This window comes from Salvia hispanica, chromosome 2, assembly GCF_029641045.1.
Source record: "Salvia hispanica isolate PSC_SH4W2 chromosome 2, Shi_PSC_v1, whole genome shotgun sequence".
Lineage (NCBI taxonomy): Eukaryota > Viridiplantae > Streptophyta > Magnoliopsida > Lamiales > Lamiaceae > Salvia > Salvia hispanica.
In genome coordinates, this window is record NC_142693.1 from 15,608,833 (window position 1) to 15,634,951 (window position 26,119).

The 26,119-nt window shown below is 35.6% G+C and overlaps 4 protein-coding genes and 1 long non-coding RNA gene across 8 annotated transcripts; 3 read left to right on the forward strand and 2 right to left on the reverse strand.

The window, feature by feature from the left end:
- Positions 1-1,783: 1,783 nt before the first annotated feature.
- Positions 1,784-5,021, reverse strand: LOC125191719 (uncharacterized). The gene is made up of 6 exons (XR_016135871.1): positions 4,940-5,021; positions 4,539-4,609; positions 4,370-4,438; positions 4,196-4,250; positions 3,404-3,946; positions 1,784-3,299 (listed from the first exon to the last, which is right to left on the reverse strand). It is a non-coding gene; the product is annotated as an uncharacterized LOC125191719 (long non-coding RNA).
- On the forward strand, positions 2,130-3,590 carry LOC148931643 (O-Glycosyl hydrolases family 17 protein). Its single transcript, XM_089065843.1, has 3 exons — positions 2,130-2,268; positions 2,334-3,284; positions 3,376-3,590. The coding sequence occupies exons 1-3, from the start codon at positions 2,130-2,132 to the stop codon at positions 3,405-3,407; spliced, it is 1,122 nt and encodes a 373-aa protein (XP_088921969.1). The 3' UTR covers positions 3,408-3,590.
- A 2,887-nt stretch (positions 5,022-7,908) lies between the features above and the next one.
- On the forward strand, positions 7,909-10,772 carry LOC125191707 (wall-associated receptor kinase 2-like). The gene is made up of 3 exons (XM_048089118.2): positions 7,909-8,848; positions 9,146-9,325; positions 9,407-10,772. The coding sequence occupies exons 1-3, from the start codon at positions 7,924-7,926 to the stop codon at positions 10,612-10,614; spliced, it is 2,313 nt and encodes a 770-aa protein (XP_047945075.1). The 5' UTR covers positions 7,909-7,923; the 3' UTR covers positions 10,615-10,772.
- Positions 10,773-10,945: 173 nt separating this feature from the next.
- LOC125201740 (uncharacterized) lies at positions 10,946-13,332 on the reverse strand. 4 transcript variants are annotated; one of them, XR_016135380.1, is made up of 6 exons: positions 13,189-13,331; positions 12,428-12,598; positions 12,259-12,331; positions 11,996-12,052; positions 11,446-11,617; positions 10,946-11,224 (listed from the first exon to the last, which is right to left on the reverse strand). XR_016135380.1 is itself a non-coding variant. In XM_089064457.1 (5 exons), the coding sequence occupies exons 2-5, from the start codon at positions 12,457-12,459 to the stop codon at positions 11,135-11,137; spliced, it is 252 nt and encodes an 83-aa protein (XP_088920583.1). In that variant the 5' UTR covers positions 12,460-12,488; positions 13,189-13,332; the 3' UTR covers positions 10,946-11,134. The 4 variants fall into 4 exon arrangements, 3 of the variants coding, with proteins under 3 accessions (XP_088920583.1, XP_088920582.1, XP_047955936.1); XM_089064457.1 differs by lacking the exon at positions 11,446-11,617 and having other exon boundaries at positions 12,428-12,488; positions 13,189-13,332; XM_089064456.1 differs by lacking the exon at positions 11,446-11,617 and having other exon boundaries at positions 13,189-13,325.
- A 1,932-nt stretch (positions 13,333-15,264) lies between these two features.
- On the forward strand, positions 15,265-17,359 carry LOC125187631 (uncharacterized). The gene is made up of 4 exons (XM_048084255.2): positions 15,265-15,524; positions 15,613-16,029; positions 16,173-16,537; positions 16,629-17,359. The coding sequence occupies exons 1-4, from the start codon at positions 15,265-15,267 to the stop codon at positions 17,357-17,359; spliced, it is 1,773 nt and encodes a 590-aa protein (XP_047940212.2).
- The last annotated feature ends 8,760 nt before the right edge of the window (positions 17,360-26,119 follow it).

The window sequence follows — 26,119 nt, forward strand, 5'->3', positions numbered from 1 at the left end:
CCGTAACGTAAATTGCATATTTGTGAATTTATGAATTTTTTTATTGCGGGAAGTTTGCGCGGGAAGGGCAATTGGAAGTCCGGATTGTGCGGTGGGAAGTCCTTATGACGTGGCAAGAGGGTGGAAGTCCTTATGACGTGACATGAGGTGTTTTTGGGAAGTCCGACGGGAAGGGCGATGGGAAGTTCGTAGCACTGAAGATGCTCTTAGAGTCCAATTTGAATTTATAAAGAAACAGTTTTTATGGGGGAGCTCAAGCATACCCAGCATCACTCCGAAGTCGGACACTTTCTCTTTCAACAATTTGCATCCAATATTAATTAGACTAGTATTCGAATCTTTCGTGTGGAACTCCTTAACTAGGCCTAGGTACTCATGCATGTGCACATCCTTGCACATTTCACAGGTTCCACAGACTTGCGTGAGGTCCTCCCCCGCTTGCGCTAGTTCCTCTCTCATGCATGCTTCTATGCTTATACACTCCTCAACTCATTTGTTTTTCGCAGTCACTTCAATATTTTTATGTGTTCATATTGTAAAGCGTTTTTGCTGATCACTTTTATAATGTTGCGTACCTCTGCATGTGTTGTCCCGAACAAATGTTGATCACAAAAGTAATGTTGCATTTCTACTTACACGACTTATGTAGTCTCGACAACTGCCTCTTTGGACCTAAACCTATATTTGTAGTTATTCGGTTCTTTGGATCCGATGACCAACAAACATTCAGAACTCGAGATCTTCAGACATTTGGACCCTGCAAATCTTCAAACATGTACAAACTTTGGACATTCGAATGTGCATATCTTCAAACCTATACTTCTTTCGGAATATTATGTCGTGTGTATCATATCTAACACATTAAAAAAAATAAAGCCAACTTCTTTGTAAAATGTAGCTATAAAACAAAGTGTTTTGTCTCACATTAGAAAAATAGATAAAAACAGAGTAAATATAAAATCATCAAACACATTTTTCAAACGAATTACTCTCTCCGTCCCAGTTTAAGAGTCACATTTTGCCATAAAATTCCGTCCCAGTTTAGGAGTCACATTTAGAATCTTTCATATTTGGATATAAAATTTTACCCCATTATTCATCAAAATTACACCCAAATGTCATTATCTACATAAAAATAAACCAAAAAGTCAAACCATCTTACACTCCACCATCTCACTTCATTTATTACACACTCCACCAATTTCTTAAAACTCGTGCCATAACTAATTCTGACTCCTAAAACGGAGTTTTAAATAATAGTAAAATAATGTACTCCCTCCGTCCCATAAAAGTTGAGACAAAACTTTTGGGCACGGAGATTAAGAATTTATATTAAATAAATAGGAGAGATGAAAAAAGTAGGAAAGATAAGAGAGAGTAAAGTAAATGATGGAATAAAATAAGAGTGATTAGATGTTATGTTTTTTGTTAAAAAAGGAAATGATTCAACTTTGTTGGGACGGACTAAAAAGAAATACGACTCAACTTTTATGGGACGGATGGAGTATATTTTTTAAATAGCTTTGTGGCCGCATAACCTTGCAATGCAGCCGTGGTGACGACCACTTAGGGGCACGGCATTCCGCCCTGTGGGGGTGGATCGCCGGAGCACTGCTTTGTCTGATGTGGAGTTGTGGACCGTGGACAACCTAATGCACTTTTCCAGTCAGGACAGATGGCTATCACTTGTGCAATGCTATGCTCCTAAGTCCCCCCTAATACACATATTCCAAGCTCAAAAAATTTGTCGAGACATATTATTGTTACAATGATGAAAGGCAGGTACAATTTGAATGTTGAGATATTATAGAAATAGCGGTAAACAACATCTTATTTTTTTACACCATATTTGTGTTATGTTTTGGGCTGTGTGGCATGGGCCCTGGGCTTTATACACGGTTCCCAAATATGTCTTTCCCTCTACAGTTCCCCAAATCCCTTTGCATTCTTACACTACTTTAATTCCTTTTCTACTGAATCGTCTCGTCTCACTCTCTTTTTACCGCCCCTTCACTTTTTTCGTTGTCCCTTTACTTTATGCATGCAGTAACTAATTGAAATATCCAACTTTTTACCATTTCAAATTTACTTTTCACCCCTTGGTACCTGCAAATAAAGGACAGCGTTGAATGTCAGACCCTCTCAGACACACCAATACACAGAGAGAGGGAGTGTTTCCTCAAGCTGTTCTCCACTCTCCGGCAGCCCAGGAAATGAACATGGCTGTCTCGCTCCCTCTCTTCTTCTTCTTCCTCCTATGCTTCACCGGTAAGAATCTTCTTCACATTGTCTCTTCATTCTCCTCAAACTAACTCATATTCCCTTCTCTGCAGCTAACTCTCAATCCGCCGCCGTCCACGTGGAAGCCCAGCACCTCAAGAACGTCTCGGCCAGCGTCCTCGCCGCTGAAAACTGGCTGCGAACCCACGTTCTTCCCCACTACCCTTCCACCAACATAACCACCATCGTTGTCGGCTGCAATGTGCTATGCCGCGGAGACCAGCACCACAACTTCGGTTTGCTTCTTCCAGCTGTCAAGAACCTCCACCACTCCCTCACTAGATGGGCTCTTCACCACCAAATCAAAGCCGCCGCCGCCTTCTCCTCCGACTGCCTGGATCCACTCTCCGAATCTTACCGAGATGACGTGGCACAGAGTTACATCAAACCCTTGCTTACCTTCTTGGAAGGAGTCAAGTCCCCTTATGTTGTGTATCCTCCACAGCCAGCTCTGGAGAAATCCCACTCCAACGCCATGAAAAATCTTGGGGTTTCTATGATTATGAGCAATGTTATAAGGAGACAGCTCACTCACAAGGTGAAGAATCCGAATCCATTCCCACCGCAGCCGTCTCCTTCGATCCCGACATTCGCTCTGCCTCCGTTGGTGGGAACCATCCCGCTGCAGCCGCAGCCGAACTACCACGTGCCGGCTCCGTACATTGCGAGCCCTCCGTATGGGCCGCATTTGCCGCCGTGCGAACCGTCTCGCTCAGTGGGGGTGGCTCCGGCGCCACTACCACCGCACGCTCACCACGTGCACGGGACATGGTGCGTGGCGAAGCCTAGTGTGCCGGCGGAGACACTGCAGGAGGCGCTGGATTACGCGTGCGGGGAAGGGGATGTCGACTGTGATGCCATTAAGGAAGACGGGAATTGCTATTACCCCGACTCGGTGGTGGCTCACGCCTCGTATGCCTTCAATAGCTACTGGCAGAAGACAAAGGCCAATGGTGGTACTTGTGGCTTCGGCGGCACAGCCATGATCATCACCTCTGATCCGAGTAACCATCTCAATCCTGTTTGAGCACATAAACGAATTAATAAAGTATAAAGATTCACTCTAATTACTTGCTAATGATTCTGTTATTGCAGGTTATGGTCACTGCAGATTCGCCCTTACCTAGTGAAGTGGAGATAGAGCTGTCGGTTTTTCCTGTCTTGGAGCACTTTTGGTGACAACTTTTGCAGTATTTAGTTGAATCAATTATCAGTAATCATAGAGCTTAGATTGCTTTGATATTCTGTGTGACATCTATGTATAATCTTGTTCTGTACTTGGTTATTTCTTATGTGCTTCATTTTGCTTCTGTTCAGCTTCAAGTAGTTTTGAATTTTATGAGCAACATAGTTTAGTACCTTACAATCATGCATTGCATTATTACTAATGAAGTAGGGAGCAAAGCTGAAAAAAGCAAAAGCAAGTTCAAATTATTGTCTTGTTAGTTGTTAGAAAAGTGATAAAGCACACAGCCTTAAAAATGGAATAGAGATTGCTCACTTTTAAATGCAAAGAAACAAGCTTATAAACTCAGTTAAGCTGACACTACATTGAAGGAGTTGAGCATATCAAGGAGGTTCATGATTGTTCTTCCTTGCTAGCAACAACCAATGCTCCAGCTTCAATAGGTTCTTCGTTCTCGTTCTCTTTCACATCGGCACTCTTCTGCAGAAAGCCCATTTTGCGAGTTAAGTGAGAAGTTCAAATGAGTAGCATGAATTAACAATAGTGCCATGAAGAGCTATTCTCAATATGCAAGTAGAGCATTTGTATTCAATTCAATTATCCATATACCGTATCTAAACCTATTAAGCTAGAAAACCTTTGTAGCATATGCAAGTAGAGCATTTGAACTTAACATATTCTCAATAATCCTTTACTTGACAGAATGTTTAGAGAAGGAAGTAGGGACACATTTATCGTTCTGCCATAGTTCATCTGCTGAATGTTCCCCTCAAATACTTTCAAACTGCAATCATATCATTCTGATTTAGGTTCTTGAATATAAATCAAGAAGGTGCTTAATGGGAGAATGCATAATCTTAGCGAGCATGATACCAAAATCACTAGAGATATCAACTGGCATACAATTTGCGTAGTTCATGAGACATCGACCTGTATGCTTCCATCAAAAGCTCCTTTTGCTTCTCCAAATGCCTGCCAATTGTTAAGCAACCAAATAAGGGTAAGTTTTTTAGCATAGCAAGAAGAAGTTAGGTGAAACAGAATGGTTGATCAGGCAAAGAAGATATACTACTTGAGAACGTTTCCTGAGTGCTTAGGATCCATGTTGATGTAGAGATTTAAAACACTAGCTCCTGAAGAAAACTACCATTGCATCAGCAATTACAGTTATTAGTGGTGTCCGAGCAAAAATCCCCATTTATCTAAGTTTACTTATTTATATTTACAGAGGGAAAAAGGTGGAACTGAAAAAAAAAATACTTATAGTATGAAGTATGAGAAGTTATAATCGAAGAAGACACTAAATTTTCACATAAATTTGAGCAATAGCCAGTTCGAGCAGTCGAGGCTCCGTGTGAAATGGTGGAGAGGAATTAGGGCGAGTGGTTCTGATTTATGAAATTTGGGGGTTAGGGAGTCTGAATTATGTAATGTAAAAGTATATATCACAACAAAATACAAAACACAAACAACCTTACACGCAGAGCCGCCGTCGCCGTTCAGTAGTCTGCCGGCGCCACCGTTGCGAATTGTTGGTTGTAACGGTTGCGATTCAATTATTCCTCTTTTGATTTAATATAGAAATAGTTAAATACTCCACCGTTAGAGCTAGGGCTGGGGAATTATACCGAAATACCGGAATACCGGACTTACCGTACTGGAAAAATACCGAAAATACCGTTTTTTCGGTATACCGTAGTTTTCAGTACAGTATCATACCGTACCGAAAGAGATCGGTACGATAACGATATTAGATTTCCCATACTGCGGTATACCGAAGATTCGGTATATACCCGTGGTATACCGGTATACCGATTGATATATATATAATATATAAATATATATTTATAGGGGAGTGTTATATTGCTAACTCAATGATTAATTGTTAACTACAACTCAATAATAGCCATTAGATATTCAAATTAAAGGCCTAGATCATTAACCACAAAATGTCAATACGATCAACAAAAAACGTCAATAAGGCTATAGGATTAATTCCAATAAAAATCAATAGGGGTATTAATGTCAAGTTAGTTATAACTAACTTTTAAAAGAAATCCCAAAACTTTAAATTCATATAACATATATCAAATTAAAGATAATTTTATAAGGATTCCAACGATATACTACATGCATATGTTCCGACGTCAAAATTTGAAAAAAAAAATCTAGAATTTTCGTATTTTTCATATACAAGCTAATGTCAATACAGCTAAGATAATATGTCAATATAAAGCATATACAATGTCAATCCTAAAATTGTGTTGACATTCTCAAAGCATTGTGTTAATATTTTCGAAACACTATATTGACATTTTCATCCAAAACCCTAATTTGGCATTTTTTTAAAAATTTTTTTCGATTTAATGAATAAAAACGAAAATTACACATGACAAATTGTAGATCACACGTTTTTTAAAATCATGTGGCCTTAAATTAGTTGTAGTTAGCAATTAAATGATGAGTTAGCAATTGATCACTCCCCTGTATTTATATATGTTATATTTAAACTAAGTTTTAAAAAATAAGAATTTTTATTATACAAAAACAAAAGAATAAAAATTGGGAATCCTATTTTTTGAAGTAGTTGAAAACAAGATTTTTTTTTAATATTTTGGATATAATAGATTTTTTCACGATATAATGGTATAACGGTATGCCGTACCGCAAAACACGGTATAACGGTATATCGGAATGCCATATCGCAGTTCGGTATACCGTAAAAGTACGGTATACCGAAATGCGGTACGGTATACCGCTAACACGGTATGGTAACGGTATGGAAAACTGCCATATTGAATTTCCGGTATACCGAACTCCGGTATACCGAAACTTATGGTACGGTATCGGTATGGTTTTTGTCATACCGTAACTTTCGGTACGGTATACCGTACCGAAACCACCACTTTAAGTGAAGCATCAATAATCATACCACCTCTCCACTAGACCATTGATCCTCGCAGATTCCAGTATCTCTCTCAGTTTCCAATTGGGTTGAGCCTTATTTTGAATTCCGTTTTTCGTTCATACATTACATTGTATTGTACTCCTAAATTTCTATTGTTAATACAACTTTATAAATTATAAAATGCATGAAGAATTTATTTATTTATGGATTTGATCGAATTTGATTAAATTTTCTTGATTTCATGCTGCTTAAGAATATTGACGTTTATGATTGGATCTTGTTTTCTACTGGGCTAGATTGGTTATCATGAGTTATCTTGTTAGGTAATTGTATACGGATTTTATATTTGAGCTTTGTTTGAGGAAAATAATTATTCTCCTCAATTGCAATTCACCCTATTTACTGGACTTTTTGAATTCGAAATCTATGAGCCTGAAAATATTCCTTTTTAGATGGATGAAGGGTTACTGCTCAATCAATTAGTTATGAAATTTAATTTTGATATTTCACCAATTTCTCCTAACTCAATCTTATAGAGTCTCTGTCATGTGATATAAATTGAAGCAATTACAACAGCAGGTGTGTGAGAAATGGAGCATGGCCCCTTTATTCTTTCTCCATTATTGCACCCATCGTCACCGTATTCTAACTTCCTAATATCTTTGTTCTATATTTCTCCCAATTTCAACACTGGAACAATTAAATTAATTAAATTCGGGCTTGCCAAATTGAAAAGTTAAGAAACAACTAAGAATTAATTTGTTGCAGGGATTGAATACAAATTAATTTGGTTGATTAAAATTCAAACCTTTTTGTTTTATAATTAAAAATTTTAAATTGGACGCATTCCTTGATAATTTGAGTTGACAAATTCTTGTTTCCGCATTAACTTCAAAAGTTTATATTGTTGCTACCCATTTTAGGTCTTTAAGCTCGATCACCCTTGATCATAGCGAAAGACTACATAAACTTTTATTGTATAGTCAATTTTCAGAATTGAGTATTTTGGCCAAATTAAATCCTATACAGCATGTCTCATGACAATTTTAAATAATACATAGATGACATGACAAAATTAGTGTTGAAATGAAAAATCAACACATCAAAACAATGTTGTTTTGATGATTAATTAGGTAGATTTCTTATGTATTTTTGACCAGACGATGTCGTTTTAGATATTGCGACATGCACATTGGATTCAATTTCTAGGAAATTTATATTTTGGGAATTTGATTGCAGCCTAAAAGACATACAATGTTGGCGGTTATAATGTATTTTTTGACTATTATATTAGCCCTTTTTTTGTTTTATAAATGTGTTCACATAAATGATTGTCATAATTCTATTTCAACTTTGATGACCCATTCCATATTTTTTTTATAATTTTAAAATAGAAAGTAAAAGTGATAGTACAACAAATGGATGCATACGTTAGTTATGTTTAAAAAATAAACTCTAGGTGAGAATATTATTGAAGACTCAGACGGCCATTGACTTGCTCAATAATTATGTCCACATTTTCTACCTACACATATAGTATAATACAAGCATGACGATGGTTGAGATATTCATCAATATGCAGACATCAAATCTGATGAAGATCATCTTCATATTAGCCTTCTCCTCACCAACGCTACTAGCATTTTCATCTCCTCATTACAATTTCCCAATAGCTAAGCCTAATCCCAACTGCAACGATACTTGCGGAGACATACAAATACCCTTCCCTTTCGGCACCACAGAAGAATGCTACGTCACTATACAATTCCGAGTCACTTGCAGCCACACAGCTTCCGATCGTCCAAAGCTATTCTGGGGGGATGAATCGACAATCGAAATCACAGATATAAACCTAGATGGCCAGATGAGATTGATGCAGTACATAGCCAGTGATTGCTACTATAGAAACGGCACAAGCTCCTTTCGCAACACTCCGTGGATAAATCTAGGCAGGTTTTTCACAGTGAATAACACTGCAAACAAGTTCACAATCGTGGGGTGTGATGCAGTCGCCTTGGTTTCGGGAACTAGGCTGCGACGCAACTTCACCACGGGCTGCACCGCCATGTGCAGCTCCCGGGCTGATCTGACGGAAGGGTCGTGCAACGGAGTGGGGTGCTGCCAGACTCCCATCCCCCAGAATGTGTCGAGGGTGGAAGTTGAGGTCAATAGCTATTCCAACTATACCGATGTTTGGGGCTTCAACAGATGCGGCTATGCTTTCGTTGTTGAGGAGTCTGCCTTCAAGTTTTCAAGGGATAATCTCACTAACTTGTCAAGGGTTACAAGCCTTCCTGTGGTGGTCGATTGGGCCATCGGTAACGCCACATGCGAGGACGCCCAGAGCAACGCCACCACCTATGCTTGCGTCAGTGCAAACTCTGAGTGCTACAAGCCCACAAACGGCTATGGCTATCGTTGTCGTTGCAAGGACGGATTTGAAGGAAACCCTTACCTACATGTAGGATGTATAGGTATTATTCTCACTATCCCCCTATATCGGTCTCACTTTGATCTAAACGGGTTTAAAAAAATGTAGAGAAAATTATGTGAAAAAAATTAGTGGAATGCGAATAATATTAGTTTTATAATAAAATGTGAATATAGTGAGTTTGTAGGGTCCATTACTAAAAACATTAAATGTGAAGTGAGACAATTAATAATGTGCGTTTGGAAATGGAAAACTGGGACACATGGAGTACTTATTACATGTGTTTACTGTATACTATTTGATCATGACTAGTGAACTACATACATGCTCTTGTTTACAGATATTGATGAATGTGCGGATACGAATCGAAATAATTGCACCATGAAGGAGTACTGCAAGAATGAAGAAGGGACTTATACATGTTCCTGTCCAGATAAACACGATGGTGATGGAAGAGGTGAAGATGGATGCATTCTTTCCCAAAAGAAGCACAATATGAAGATTGCCTACGTCTTGATTGGTAATTATACATTAACACACTTTTATTTTTGGATTCTTGAAACATACACTCAAATTTTTGCTTCTTTAAACAAACAAACAGGGGTTGCATGTGGGATCATTACTCTGCTACTTGGCATCATCCTCCTCTACTTGGAACTCAAGCGGAGATCACATAATAAAACCAAGCATAAATTCTTTCTCCAAAACGGCGGACATATGTTGCAACAGAAACTTGCAAGGAGAGAAGCTTCACCGGAGATGGTCACCATTTTCAGTTCGTATGAGCTAGAAAAGGCGACAAACAACTTCCACGACAGTATGATCATTGGCCGAGGTGGCTTTGGCACTGTGTACAAAGGCATGCTAGCAGACCAAAGAACAGTTGCGATCAAGAGGTCTATAAGAGTTGATCCCACACAAATCGAGCAGTTCATCAACGAGGTTGTTGTCCTATCTCAGATAAACCATAGGAATGTAGTTAGGTTGCTTGGTTGTTGCTTGGAGACCGATGTTCCCCTTCTAATTTACGAGTTCATTAACAATGGCACCCTTTCTTCACACTTGCACAATAAGGCTAAGGCGCGCTCTCTTGATTGGAACACGCGTCTTAGGATCGCTACAGAAACTGCTGAGGTTCTCTCATATCTTCACTCTTCAGCTTCTACTCCCATCATACATAGGGATGTCAAGCCGGACAACATCCTTTTAGACCATACTTTCACAGCAAAGGTGTCGGATTTTGGAGCTTCCAGGTTGGTTCCCGTTGATCTCGCAGAACTATCAACAATGGTGCAAGGGACTTTCGGATACCTTGATCCTGAATACATGCAAACAAACCAATTGACAGAGAAAAGCGATGTTTATAGTTTTGGAGTTGTTCTGTTGGAGCTAGTTACAGGGCGAAGAGCATTGAGTTTTGATAGGCCGATAGAGGAGAAGAGTCTTGCCAACTATTTCCTTTCCGTACTCAAACAAGACCTCTTGTTTGAAATTCTTGATAAAAATATCGTGGGGTTGGAAAATATGGAGCAAATAGCTGTTGTTTCTACGCTCGCGAAAGAGTGTTTGAACGTGAGAGGCGAAGATAGGCCTAGCATGAAGGAGGTAGCGATGGAGCTCGAAGGGCTAATACTCGGAGGAAAACACTCTTGGGCACGAATTAATGTACAAGATGAAGAAGAGATGGAGTCTTTAATTCAAATTGATGATGGAATGAGTCACCTTGGTAATGGGGATGTGAGCTCAAGTGTGGGATATGACAGCATCTCCAGGGATCATATTCTTTTGCCAATGCATGGAGGAAGATGAAACTATTTGAATAGATAGGAATTAAGTATGTATATTCATTTATTGTGAATAAGTAAGTTGTTTATTTCCATTCGATGCAATTTAGTGCTCCTATACTTGGTCAAATGTAGGTTCGAACAAAAATGATGCCAGAATATAAACGCAATTACAAATATCAATTTAGGTGGCCCACTTAATTGTTTTGATATTTTTGAGCCATTAATTGTGAAAATTTATTTGTTGCACGTAATTTGGCATTACTTTTGTCATTTTTGTCGCAATAATATAGGGACTATGATGTGAAGTCTCAACAAGTAATATTATTGTCATAATTTCATTTGAGAAGGTCAACTTGACTTTTCAAGTAATTCGTTCATGAATAGTCATTATTCTCTATAAAATATAAATATAATATTTATTAAATTGGATCCATCTATTATAATCTGTTACATCATAATACTCTGTTGTTTTCATTATATATGCAGCACAAGTAATACTGCTTTACGATTGAGAAGAGTCATTCTTGATTAAACCATAAGGCTCATGATTGTTCTTCCTTGCTAGCAACAACCAATGCTCCAGCTTCACTAGGTTCTTCGTTCTCGTTCTCTTTCACATCGGCACTAGTTTTCTGCAGAAAGCCCATTTTTCCAGTTAGCTATGAAGTTAAAATGAGTAGCATGAGTTAACAACAGCACTATTAGGAGATACTCTCAACTTCCAGCAATGAAATTATGGAGTTTTGTGTACTAGCTGAGATATGATATATTCATACCAATGCAGACACCATCTTTCCCTAATGTAAACATAAATGAGCAGTTATTGTCCTGGTAAATTCAAATATTGATATACCATTTCTAAACCTGCTCGAGCTAAACAAGTTTGTAGCCATATGCAAGTGTAGAGCCTTTGAACCTAATATACTCTCAAGAATCCTTTACTTGGCCGAATGTTTAGAGAATGGAGTAGGGGCACATTATCGTTCTGCCAAAGTTCATTCTGATTGTTGCCCTCATATATCAAACTGCAACCATATCATTCTGATTTAGATTCTTGAATAAATTAAGATGGTGCTTCATGGGAGAATGGATAATCTTAACAAGCATGATACCAAAATTATTAGAGAAATCAACTGCCATACAATTTGACTCATATGGTCATACCATGGATAATATATGCAAGAAAGAACAAAAGATGCAACACATATACTTTCTTTCACTCCAAGATCATCACCACACAAGATATTCTAAGTCAAATTCAGTGTAATATGTAATAAAAGCAATCCGAAACCTAAGTACATAATGCAGAACTTACCAGAACATCTAACTAAACCAAGGCACAAAGATCCTTGCGAATCAATAATGTTCACAAAATAGTAATGCGAGGGAAGAAAGAATCATACCTTCTCTTGAGCAGTCATAAACTCATAATACTTGCGCATTAACATTTCTTCCTCTACCTACATATATTTACAAATTAAGTCAGCACCTCCTCTTTACCATGTATAATTGTATATATACCACTCTACAATTAATAGCATTAAAGCCTACATTATGCAACAAATAATTTCATTCATCACATGCAAATTAGTGACAATTTTGTAATACTATTTGAATACAATGACTTCAGAGAGGCAAAGTTTGAAATCAAGATGAAAGGGAGTACCTGCATTCCACGAAGTTCATGAGACATCGACCTGTATGCTTCCATCAAGAGTTCCTTTTGCTTCTCCAGATGCCTGGCAATTATTAGCAACCAAATAAGAGCAGTTTTTTTAGCATATCAATAAGAAATTAGGTGAAACAAAATGGTTAATCAGGCAAAGAAAGTATACTTGAGAACGTTTCCCGAGTGCTTAGGATCCATGTTGATGTAGAGATTCAAAACACTAGCACCTGAAGAGAACTCCCATTGCATCAGCAATTACAGTTATTAGTGGTGTCCGTGCCAAAATCCCCACTTATCTAAGTTTTACTTGTTCATATACCGAGGGAAATAGGTGGAACTGAAAAAAAAAACTTGTAGGATGAAGTGTGCCAAGTTATAATCGAAGAAGACAAACTGCAGCCAGATAGGGAATAAGTAATATTCCAAGTATGTATTGATTAGATGATCAACCTAAATAGAAGAATTGATTGAAAAGTACAAATGAAAAACCAAGGTTAATATGAAACCCAAATGATGAAAAAATGAGCACAACATGATTAGGTGATTTAGGGCGAGCATACAATTAGTTCAATCAAAAAACGATTCCAAACAAAAAAAACAAAGAAATTTCTGAAATTTCATAACAAACCGAGCTACTAGTATTCATCTTCATGTTTGGAATTGAGAATTGTTTAAGCACACTGAAGTGTCACTGTGCATTTAAGCTTATGATGCTGAAGCATGAAATTCTCACATAAATTTGAATTAATTTGTGTCCAACTCCATTTCTAACAATAAATAATCCAGCTTCACAAACAAACTATGGAGGATCAGATAAGGCGTAATCATTAAAAATTTAGCAATTTAGCTTAAACGGATTGCATGTGTAAATACAATTACTATATGGAGTAACAAGAGAAATTTGGAAAAGGGGATGTCTGTACCAACCAGCAAATTCGACGAGCGCTGGCAATTCGGAAGCAATAGGCAGGTTGAGCAGCAGCGATGGAGAGAGCAGCGAGGGTGGAGAGGAATTAGGCCGCGTGATTTGATTTCTGAATTTGGGGGTTCTCTTTTATACCTTCGCAACCTTTTAAATGTTGATTCTCATAATATGCCAGTCTCAATATTTTTTCACTTTTAAAAGTTACTCCAATAATTACTCCTATTTTTCAAATGAACTTGAAAATATATTTTGATTTATTATTTGAATATTATACTATTATATTTCTACAATTATCATAAAAAAGTATATATTCCTCCGTAAAAAGAAAAATAGTCGCATTGATGGACAACATGAGTTTTAATGAGAAATTAGTAAAGTAAGAGACAAGTAGAAAAAGTAGGTAAAATAAGATAAAAGTGGAATAAAAGTGTAGGAAAAGTAAGTAAAATATGGGAAATAAAAAAAAAGTAGATAAAGTATTGATGCACTTTTTATTAGCACTAAATAAATATGCAAGTATACAGAGTATATATAGTATAGCTAAAGGTCAGTACCGGATATCGAACACGGGGAAGACAAACACAAAGTGTCAATCATCTACTAGAACTCAATTACTATCTGGAAGAACGGAAGATTTTGAAAACTAAAAACAATAGAAAGCAAATAACAACTAAATGCAAATAAAACACGGAGATAAACGATAGATATAAGGGAATCCCAGGATGTGTCATACCTCAACCCTTTTGACGTATGCACTTACTATATATAAATTCAAAATTTTCATTTCCGCCGATCTTCATTCTTCATAATTTTCAGATTTGGTAGGTTCGTTCTCTGCGATTGGGGTAAATATCTGTGCTATCTAGAACCCCCTGAGGTTGGGGATTATGTTGTAGGGATTTGGGTTTCTGTTTGTCGGAATTTTGCTATGGCGGAGGTGGTCGGGGTCGCGTTGGCGGACGGAGATGGAGGCGGCGGTGTAGGGTTTCGTCGAGAGGGAGAGAGAGAGCTAGCATAAAGGAAAAGATTTATTTTATTAGGTCAAATTTTATGTTTATTTAAATTTCAATTATCTATTAAGATTAATTAATTTAACTATTAACATTAATTGATATTGATAACAGAGTTTATATTAATTTTAGTGGTAAAATTTTTGGGCCTTTTTATTTGTTTTGGGCTTTTCTCTATTAATAATTGGGCTGTAATTTAATTTAGTTGGGTTGTGTTGTTTGTGTTATTTGTGTCTAATAATTAAATTGGGTTGTAGAGTTATATTTATCGGGCTACTTAGTTTTATTATTTGCGGTTATTTGTTATCCTATATTAACTAAATATTAGTATACGAGAACTAAATATTCATATGTTTGATTGGGATAAAGATTTTTGAAATTATCAGGATTAAAATTGTAAAATTATTTTTTCAATATTTTAACATTTATTTACGAATCTTTGACAATTATTGAATGGTATTATTTGTTATCTACATGGTTCTATATTTTAGTTGTCTTATTATTTTTGTGGAAATTAGTCTTTTTCTTTATTTTTTTTAATATTATGTTAGTTTAGTCCATCATAAATTTAATTATTTACACTACGTTGTTATAACGTAGCTATTCACGGGTCATTTGCTTTCATTATTTGTAGCCAATGTTGGTGAATCTATTCAAAGTTCTATAGCTATGAGTGGTATTGAGGTTGATCAAGCTTCTTTGCTCACGGGATCTGAAAGTATCATTTGTTCGTCTGTTGTAAATCATGACGGAGTAAATTTGTAACGCCTGAATTTTTTTTAAATATTTATCGTTGATGGTTTATTTTTTAAAATTATTTTTAAATTCTCTTTAGTTCTAATTTTTAATATATTTCTATTTTATTAAAAGAATATTTTTTATTTTGTAGAATATTGGGACATTGGTGATGGTGTATTTAATTGTTCACATTGTGGTGCTTTTTTTTGGTTTGAGGAACGTATTGGCAAACCAAGTAATGTGCATAATCCAAGATATTCAGGTTGTTGTATGAATGGGAAAATCAAGATTCCTAATATGTTACCTCCGCCTCAAGCGTTGTCTCTTTTGATGTTCTCTAATAACTCGAAGAGTGCTCACTATTTGAAAAATATTCGGTCATACAATTCTATGTTTGGATTTACGTCATTGGGTGGTAAGGTTGATAATAGCGTGAATACTGGTAATTCTCCACCTATATTTCGTTTGCATGGGCAAAATTACCATTTAATGGGTAGTTTATTGCCAGAAGTTGGCTGCGACCCGAAGTTTGCTCAGCTGTACATTTATGATACGGAAAATGAGATAAACAATAGAATAAAATTTGTGAGGTATTGTTATTTTTTTGGGACCTAATTTGTATAGATTATATTGTTTAAATTTTTTACAATTTTTTTTTATTCGAATATAATTTTTCAGGGGGCATAGTGAGATCAATAATCTTCATACGGAAATAGTGTTTGATCTGCAAAAAATGTTGGATGAAGAAAATGTTTTAGTCAAAACGTTCCGAATGGTAAAGGAAAAAATTAATCAAGAAAATCTCCCGAATGTGAGTTTAAGGTTGCTTGGCAAGAGAGGTAGGGATGGTAGGACTTATAACCTACCTACTATTTCTGAGATTGATGTTCTTGTGGTTGGTGATTTTGATGAAGCCTTGGGTGATAGGGATATTATTGTTGAAAATAGATCTGGTCGATTGCAGCGTATTGATGAATTGCATCCTTCTTATCTGGCACTGCAGTATCCTTTGCTTTTTGCTTACGGCGAGGATCAATATAGTGAAAAAAGATTGGTTTATCAGGATCTGGCACTTCTTCGGGCAATAGAAAGAGAGTTAGCCCAAAAGAGTTTTTTTCATACCGATTGCATGATAGGCTGGATGAGTGTTCTGTTATTTTGTATGGTCGGCGATTATTCCAACAATTTGTTGTTGATGCTTATACCATGGTTGAGACTGGACGTTTATTGTTTGTCAGAACGCAGCAGAAAAAATTGTGTGCTGAAATGTATAGTGGTTTGGCAGAGGCTGTACTTCGAGGTGATACAGATGGTTCTATGCATGGCAAACGAATCATTTTGCCATCCAGTTTTGTAGGTGGTGCAAGATATATGATCCAGAATTACCAAGATGCTATGGCCATATGTAGATGGGTTGGTTACCCATCTTTGTTTATCACCTTTACGTGTAATCCAAAGTGGCCAAAGATTGTTAGATTTCTTTCAGCCAGGGGCTTAAAATCAGATGATCGTCCTGATATTGTATGTAGGATTTTTAAAGTAAAGTTGGATAGTTTTGTAAGAGATCTTAAAACCAAAAAAAATTTCGGAGCTGTGAAAGCAGGTTTGATAACATTTATTGAATATTTTTTATATTAATATTTTAAGTTTATAGTTTAGTATTTTGATAAATGTTTTGTGTAAAATTTTTGCAGTGGTGTATACAATTGAGTTTCAGAAGCGTGGTTTGCATCATTCACACATTTTGCTTTTTTTAAGCAATAAGGATAAACAACCTCGGCCTCAACGTATTGATGAGATTATTTCTGCTGAGATTCCTGATCCAGTATCTGATCCGGGATATTTTAAGAATGTGCAAGAGTATATGGTGCATGGTCCATGTGGTGTTGTTCGAAAATCTTCTCCTTGCATGCGGAATGGAAGATGTTCAAAATACTTTCCGAAAAAATTTGTGGTTGCCACAACGTTTGATGATGAAGGTTATCCTGTTTACCGACGTAGAGACAGTGGTTGTGTTATTATGAAAGATGGGGTGCCCTTGGATAATAGATACATTGTTCCACACAATCGTGCACTACTTATGAAATATGGTGGCCACGTAAATGTCGAGTGGTGCAATCAATCGCGATCCATCAAGTATTTGTTTAAGTACATAAATAAAGGCCACGATCGCGTGACTACATCTTTTTTCCAGTCTGGCCCAAATGGTTCTGATCAAGTACAGGATGAAATTAGTTTGTACTATGATTGCAGATATATTTCGTCCTGTGAAGCTGCTTGGAGAATTTTGGGGTTTGAGGTTCAGTATAAGGATCCGTCTGTTGAAAGACTAAGTTTTCACCTTCCTAATGAGCAGAGCGTTATATTTGATGAGAGAGACCGATTGGATAATGTTTTGAACCGGAATACTTTTCAATCAGAGTAAGTTTTTGGGTTGGATGGATGCAAATAAGATTTATTCCGAGGGTCGTAATCTCATATATGGTGAATTTCCTACCAAATTTGTCTGGAAAACAGATCATTGGCAACCTAGAAAGCAACGTTTCTCCATTGGGAGGTTGTTTTATGTTCCTCCTGGTTCTGGTGATATCTATTATTTGAGATGTTTGTTGAACATTGTTAGAGGAGCTACATCGTATGAAGACATTAGGCGTGTGAATGGTGTTCAGTATGATACATTCCGAGATGCCTGTTTTGCTTTAGGATTGTTGGATGATGATAAGGAATATGTTGATGGCATTATTGAGGCATCATTTTGGTCCTCTGTCCATTCCATAAGATTGCTATTTGTTAGTTTGTTGACTTCAGATTCTATTTCTAGACCGGATTTTGTTTGGCGAAGTTGTTGGAAATATTTATCTGAAGATGTTTTGTATAATCAAAGAAAATTGAGAAGTCTTCCAGGTATTTTTTATATAAGTTATTTCACTTTTTGTAATTTATTCTATTTTAAATAATATTTGTTAGTATAATAATAAATTACTCCCTCCGTCCCGCTTAAGATGACACGTTTTCCTTTTTAGTTTGTCCTAACTAAGATGACACATTTCCTTTTTTGGTAACTTTCTCTCTCCAATTAATACACTCAACCACTTTTTCTCACTCCTATTAAAATATCCATCTATCTTTATCTCTCTACTTTAATACTTACACACACCTTCTCTCTCTCCAATTAAACACTTTAACCAATAACTCCTAAAATCCCGTGCCGGCTAAGCAATGTGTCATCTTAGCCGGGACGGAGGGAGTACTATTTATTGTAGGGTTGTTGCTGAGCGACGAGGATGTCCAAAATTTTGCTTTGGCGGAGATTGAGAAGTTGTTGTTAAATGTTGGAAAAAGTTTGCGTGATTTCCAGGGTATGCCTTATCCGAAATCTGAGTTTTTTGAAACGTTTGAAAATAGATTGATTTGCGATGAGTTGTGTTATGATCGTGAAGCTTTGGGAAGAGAACATTTGGACTTACTTCATGTTCATGATACTATTATGTCATTCGTTGACTCAAATGCTGGGGGAATGTTTTTTGTCTATGGTTATGGAGGTACTGGTAAAACTTTCATATGGAGGTCTTTGTCAGCCGGGATTCGTTCGAGGGGTGATATTGTTTTAAATGTGGCATCCAGTGGCATAGCTTCTTTATTGTTGCCTGGAGGTAGAACAGCTCATTCTCGCTTTAAGATTCCCATCATTGTTGATGAAGATTCCATGTGCAGCATAAAACCTGGGAGCGCGCTTGCTGAACTCATTGTTAGAGCTAAGCTTATCATATGGGATGAAGCTCCGATGGTTCATAAACATTCGATTGAAGCTGTCGACAGGACCTTTAGAGATATCATGCGTGTATGTGATGAGGGTAGTATGCAGAAACCATTTGGTGGAAAAACTATTGTTTTTGGTGGTGACTTTAGGCAAATCTTGCCTGTTGTTCCAAAGGGTAGTAGGCAAGATGTTGTGAATGCTGTTATCAACTCTTCTTACCTTTGGAAGTATTGTACGGTTTTGAGGCTTACGAAAAATATGAGACTGTTGAGTGCTGCATCATGTGATGAAGCGGAACGTTTGAAGGAATTTTCTTCTTGGGTTGCTTCGATAGGGGATGGTGTTCTTGGTGGTCCAAATGACGGTGAAGTGTCTATTGGTCTTCCTTCTGACATTGTTTTGTCTGATTCTGGTGATCCGTTGAAAACAATTGTTTCCAAGATATATCCATCTTATATGAATCATGAAGAGTTGAGCGGTTGTTTGCGTGATCGTGCTATACTTGCTCCTACGTTGGAGATTGTTGACGAGGTTAATCAATTCATGATGTCGTTGGATCAGTCTGAAGGTCGTACTTATTTGAGCTCCGATAGTATTGCTTACTCAGATTCGACATCGGGTGGTTTAGCTGCGCTACATTCAGTTGAGTTTTTGAACAACTTGAAGTGTTCAGGTACACCTAATCATGAATTGTTGCTGCTCCTAAAGAATATAGATCACTCGAACGGATTATGTAATGGCACAAGATTACTGATTACACGATTAGGTGATTATGTTCTGGAGGCTCAAGTGTTGGCTGGGCATAATGTTGGGCATAAAGTTTTGATCCCTCGAATGTCTTTAATTCCTTCTGATCCAAAGTTGCCGTTCAAATTACGACGACGGCAATTCCCTGTGGCTGTGTCGTATGCAATGACCATTAACAAAAGTCAAGGTCAATCTTTGGCTCATGTTGGGTTATTCCTACGAAAACCAGTATTCAGTCATGGACAGTTGTATGTTGCTATATCTTGAGTCACGAGTCGTGCAGGTCTGAAGATTTTGGTCTGTAAAGACGAGGATGTTGATAGTAGGGGTGATTCGACTGTTAATGTTGTTTACAAAGAGGTTTTCCAAAATTTATGAACTATTACTGTTTTGTATATAATATTTTGTTGAGTTTTTTGTCTTTTTCTATTTAGCCTGTTATTATTTTTTTTGCCTTTTTTTGCATATTGTTTATATTCTTATCTGTTTTATATATTTATTTTTACTTATAATCTTTTTTTTCATCGGACGTCACACAATTTTATCTTTATTTACACATATTTTAAAAATCTTATGTCCCGTGCATAGCACGGGTGTTGACACTAGTTCTCATAATATGCCAGTCTCATTATTTTTTCACTTTTAAAAGTTACTCCAATAATTACTCCTATTTTTTAAATGAACTTGAAAATATATTTTGATTTATTATTTGAATATTATACTATTATATTTCTACAATTATCATAAAAAAGTATATATTCCTCCGTAAAAAAAAATAGTCGCATTGATGGACAACATGAGTTTTAATGAGAAATTAGTAAAGTAAGAGACAAGTAGAAAAAGTAGGTAAAATAAGATAAAAGTGGAGGAAAAGTAAGTAAAATATGGGAAATAGGAAAAAAGTAGATAAAGTATTGATGCACTTTTTATTAGCACTAAATAAATATGGAAGTATACAGAGTATATATAGTATAGCTAAAGGTCAGTACCGGATATCGAACACGGGGAAGACAAACACAAAGTGTCTATCATCTACTAGAACTCAATTACTATCTGGAAGAACGGAAGATTTTGAAAACTATTTTGAAAACTAAAAACAATAGAAAGCAAATAACAACTAAATGCAAATAAAACACGGAGATAAACGATAGAGATAAGGGAATCCCAGGGATGTGTCACACCTCAACCCTTTTGACGTATGCACTTACTATATATAAATTCAAAATTTTAAAAAGAAAATAATTCACACGTCTACTTCGAAAACACATATATTGTATAATTTCAGAATCCAACATTTATCAAGTACATATTGCAAAATATTTTAAACCGTAGTGGGACCCTCTCACCACTCTATATACCACACGTTTATCTACATGCAAAAATGATGAAGAGGAGAAGGTTGCCAAAACGCGTCAGCCGCCGAACCTGATGATACGTGCAGTTCCTATGACTCACGTCAACCAAAAGCTTTACTGATATCTTATTTCTGAAAAATAATAGTGGTTTATATGAGCCACAACTCAGTGTATATAAATCTTACCTTTAATTTCACACACCAGTATCAAACACATTCTTTCACCAAAATATATCACCAAAAGTAATAAATATCATGAACAATTTAATATTCATATGCATATGTCTCGATGATCCTTTTTAATATTCTGTGACTGAGCAAGCCTGGTATCTGCCCGAGATTTCCATTGTATACGACCTGCAGGTTCCTTTTTAATTATTTGACCTTTCCACGAAGGCCCCTCTCTGCATATTTTCTTTGACCCGTAGGTCCATTATCATTGTATATGACCCGTAGGTCTTTTGCCATTGTATATCAGATCCAGAGCAAGATTGTCACATATCTTCTTTAATCCAATGATGCAAATAATTCTAATGCTATATAAAAATATATCCTTAGCAGCACTCACATATTCAATATTCCACCATCAATATCAAATAACACATAACCATTTCAAGCTCACATCATATAATTCAAATATTCACTCTAATTTAACACATAGCAATCAATCACATAAAATATGTAAAATTAAAAGTGTGATTTATACCCACCTGATGACAACAAGTAATCAAACATCCAAATTTCCTTTCTTATCTGAAACTTTGTATAGCCGGAGTGGTCAGAAACTATTTTCATTCTTTTTTTTTTCCCTCAATTTTATTTCTTCCTAACTCCTCTGTTCTCTCCCTCTCCTTTTTTGTTTCACTATACAAATATATATGTAAACGGGCTCTCAAAGTCGGTTAAGCCGATAATGGTTACATTTTCTATTTTATATACTATTGATATAATTTGAGATCCTTATAAAGTATTTTAATGTTTGGGTTATTTATTAATAATGACATGTCCTACATGCAACATATAAGAAAAATGATTTTACACGTATAATACATATCCCCAAAAATGCCATCACTTTTCTACTTTTAATAATAACTTAGGTGTATACATATATATTTTTCTTCACAAAAATACTCTCAAGCGTACACACTTTATTACACATACATATACTAAGACACGTACACATAAATATATTTTAAAATAATAATTTCATGCACACACACATTCGCATTATTTTATATGTATACACTTAAATTAATTAACTATTTAATACTTAAAGTAATATATATTGAGATAATATTTATTATGCAAATAACACTATATAAAACTGCAATGGTAAATAAAAATATTTTAATATGCAAAATGATGCATCATTTTGGGTCATGGATGTCACAGGATGTGCGTTCACAGTTATGGTTATATAAATTCCAAACTAAAATACCTCATTTTGGTTATACATCATTTTGGTTATACATCATTTTGCACAGTTTATTACTTTGATAGAACGAGTCGCCTAGCTTATGCTCATGCGATGCAAACGTTGAATACAAGATTATGGTTGTCAATCCTAACACGTAACTCCAAATAGCTCCTTAGACCCTTGAAAAATCCTCACTCTCATTTAACATTGTCGTTTTAAGGGAAGCTAACTGTAGCGTCTACTAAGTGGATCTAACTCGCTAGAACTCTCTCACAGTTATGAAGCAAGTTATATTAAATCATACACGATTGTGTCACTCAATCATGCAACATCAAAATTACTTAGGGAAGAAACAAAGTAAAAACAAAACGGATATTAAATAGAAAAAGGAATTGTATAACCAAAGTCGTTACTAATACATCCCTAGAATCCTATGAGTTTAGTTACACATAATGAAATAAGCTAAACACATAGATTGAAGGGAAGACAATTTGAACATAAAACTAAAGCAAATAAAACCCGTAGGTTGAATCCTTGTCATTCTTGATGTTCTTGAAATCCTTCTCCAGCTCCTTGCACAAGTGAAGTACTCTAGCTTTTGATCTCTATGAATTATTTTGCAAGTAGAAGCTCTCTCTTTTTGATGAAGTTTGATGTCTTATTTATAGGGGAAAACCATTCCATGTTGTAGAAGGAAAAGATCTTCAAAATATGGTAAATCTTGGAGCAAATCTAGGGCATCTCGGATTCGCCGTCTTTCTCCGGCGGGTTGCCGCACCTTTGCCGGCGGTCGCCGCGTTGGAGTCCAGAGAGTATGTTTCTCCGGCGGCGGACCGCCGCATGGCTTCCGGCGGTCGCCGGACGAGACTTCTCTTCCAAGCATATTTTTCCGAGGCGGACCGCTGCATTGCTCTGCCCGCCGGGCGCCGGCGGTCACCGGTCGCCGTCTGACTCCAGATTTCCAGACTTTGCGTTTTGGCTCCCTTTTTCGGCTCAATTATGCACATTTCTCACAAAACACGTCAAAATACCAAAATAGATAAAATATGCAAATAATGGACGTGTAGAGTGACTTTGACATAAAAACGGACCAAATAGTGGCCTTAAAATAGTGCAAAATCCGAGCGTATCAAGTATGAGAGATAAACTTTCCATTTTTGGAATGAGACTATTTTTTACGGACATTCTAAAATGAAAAATACGACTGTTTTTCGTGGACAAAGAGAATAACAATTAAAAAATGATATACTCTTGTACTTATTTTCACTTCTTTATGAACATATTAGTTTCAACTTTCAAGCTGAAATAACACTCATTTGTAATAGAGGGAACATCTTTTATGGTACACGGACTTTGTCAAAGTATCATTTTAGGTCCGTGAATTTTGAAAATATTATTTGAGGTCCGTCAACTATAAGTTAATATCAATCGAAGTACTTTTTTACTATTTCCAAGTTTTATCAGGTCGAAAATACCCTCAATACCTTTAAGAGTACATATTTTTAATAAACTTATCACATACTCATATTTTTAATAAATATCTTTATTATATATTTTTGACTAATTTTCTAAATTTAATTTGACCTTCAATATTATCACTTAATTTTGTGACATGCAAGAAAAGTTCCTTCTTCAACTTTTTATAATAAAGAATTTTAAAATATTTTTGAGGTATGGATACTTGTAAAAATTAATGTCACGGTTAATAGACGATACTTGAATATTGATATACACCGAGGTATTGCAGGTCATTTCAAATCTCGAAGAACATAATGGGATACGATGAGATAGAAACAAAGACAAGGAACATGTTCCCTACTCTTAACGGTTTTCCGTTTTTCATAATTGTATAGAATTTTTGTATTCATCTTTCATATTTATGAATCGTTCATTAGAATCAACATTCTTTATATAAATCTGGCGGGATCAAGAAGTTATCAAAAATTTTGTTTAAAACTTTTAGTTCTTATCAGTATTTAAGTATCGTCTATTAGCCGTGACATTAATTTTTGAGTATCCATACCTCAAAAATATCTTTATAATTCTTTATTATAAAAAATTGAAGAATGAACTTTTCTTGAATGTCACAAAATTAAGTGATAATATTGAAAGTCAAATTATATTTAGAAAATTCGTCAAAAATATATAGTAAGGGTATTTGTAAAAAATATGAGTATGCGATAAGTTTATTAAAAATATGTACCCTATTGAGGGTATTTTCGTCCATAAAAAACTTGGAAATAGTAAAAAAAAGTATTTCGATCGATATTAACTCAAATGATATTTTCGAAGTTTACGGACCTAAAATGATACTTTGACAAAGTTCGTGGACTAAAAAAGATGTTCCTTCTTTGTGATATTTGTTTATTATGGACATAAAATTATCATTAAATATAGTTATTAAAAAAATATAACGTTTATTGGGCCAATCTATTAGCCCAATCGATTAGAACATAACTTGATACTAAAATTTAGGGTTCAGAGTTAAAAATTTATAACCCGTACCCTGCATAGCCCAACATAAATCTAATCACGCCCTATAATTCCTCTTGATGGAATGCATTCATTTGAGCTGGATCCTTGTGGATTGAAAGTGAAACTAGACTAGATCTATGCTATTTTCCTAATAATATCCATAAATTGCCTTGGAGTTCACTTAACAACTACCTAGTCCAGAGTTACCCACGCAGCCACGCTACTAATTATATTGTGTGTTTTCTATCTTTACTTTTTTTCTCTTCGCTCATATAGTTAGAGTGCGATATGCTACTCATTTCACAAATAAGAGATGTTATTATAGAAAAATTGCAAAATTTGAAAAGGAATCTAAATTTAGTGGGGAACATATTAGTATGTTGGTGCATCTTTGCACGTGCAGTCACGCTTCGATTGCTCAAATGAGGAGCATCTTTTGGCTATTCTTATTTCTTTCAGACAATCTAAATTCTCAAACGACATTTTCTGCTCAAATATTCGCTTCTTATCTCTCCAAATTAAAAAAGTATTATCATCGACCGATTATTTAACCATCGTGTAGATTTTTGTCTAGATCAAATTTCAGTTCTATGTCAGATCATATATTATTGTTATATTGCTTTCGATTTGAATAAATCTCGAATAAAAACATTTGAAGTCCCAAATGTTTTAAGTTTGTCTTTTCTTGATTATAATAAGTTCAAATCTATATTGATATGCTTCAAAATTGTGTAGGAATCAGCAAAATGTGTATTGTAGGTTGATTCTTTTTCCTGGACTGACATTGTTTGAGGTGGTCGGAACTCTCGTACATACAAAACATTCGAACGATGTGCGTTATTCCTTGAATGTCTAGATTCAGTTGCAAGTAAAAATAATTACTACCACAATCCACAAAAGCCTACCCTCAACTATTGCCCAAGCATCTTAGCATAATTCTGTGATTTTATAATTTGATGGTTTTGTATCAATTTAAAATTTAAATGAAACAGTTCATATATATTAGTAATATGTATGAACTGAAAATTGATAACGTTTAACATTTTAAAAAGGAAATACTATACTATCTCTAATCTCTTTTAGATTTAAAAAAAGAACGTTTCAAATTGTGGCCATTTATTTAGATCATATAAAACCCAACCCGAAAACAATTCACAAATATATAGTGAATGGAGTACTATTTAGTAGAAGTAAAAAGAAGAAAACTACGTCGAATTAAATGGCGAGGCATGATTTCAATAAGCTATATAAATAAAGAGTGAACTACATAAATGGTACATGATCTTTCACTTTCGCACATAAATGGTACCTGATCTTTATTTTATATCGTTTTTGGTACCCAGTGACAAAAATAACCCTAGGTACCAAATATGTAATTTTTTTTTCATGGAGGATATTTTTAGAAATTTTCATTAAATAGTACCAAATAGTA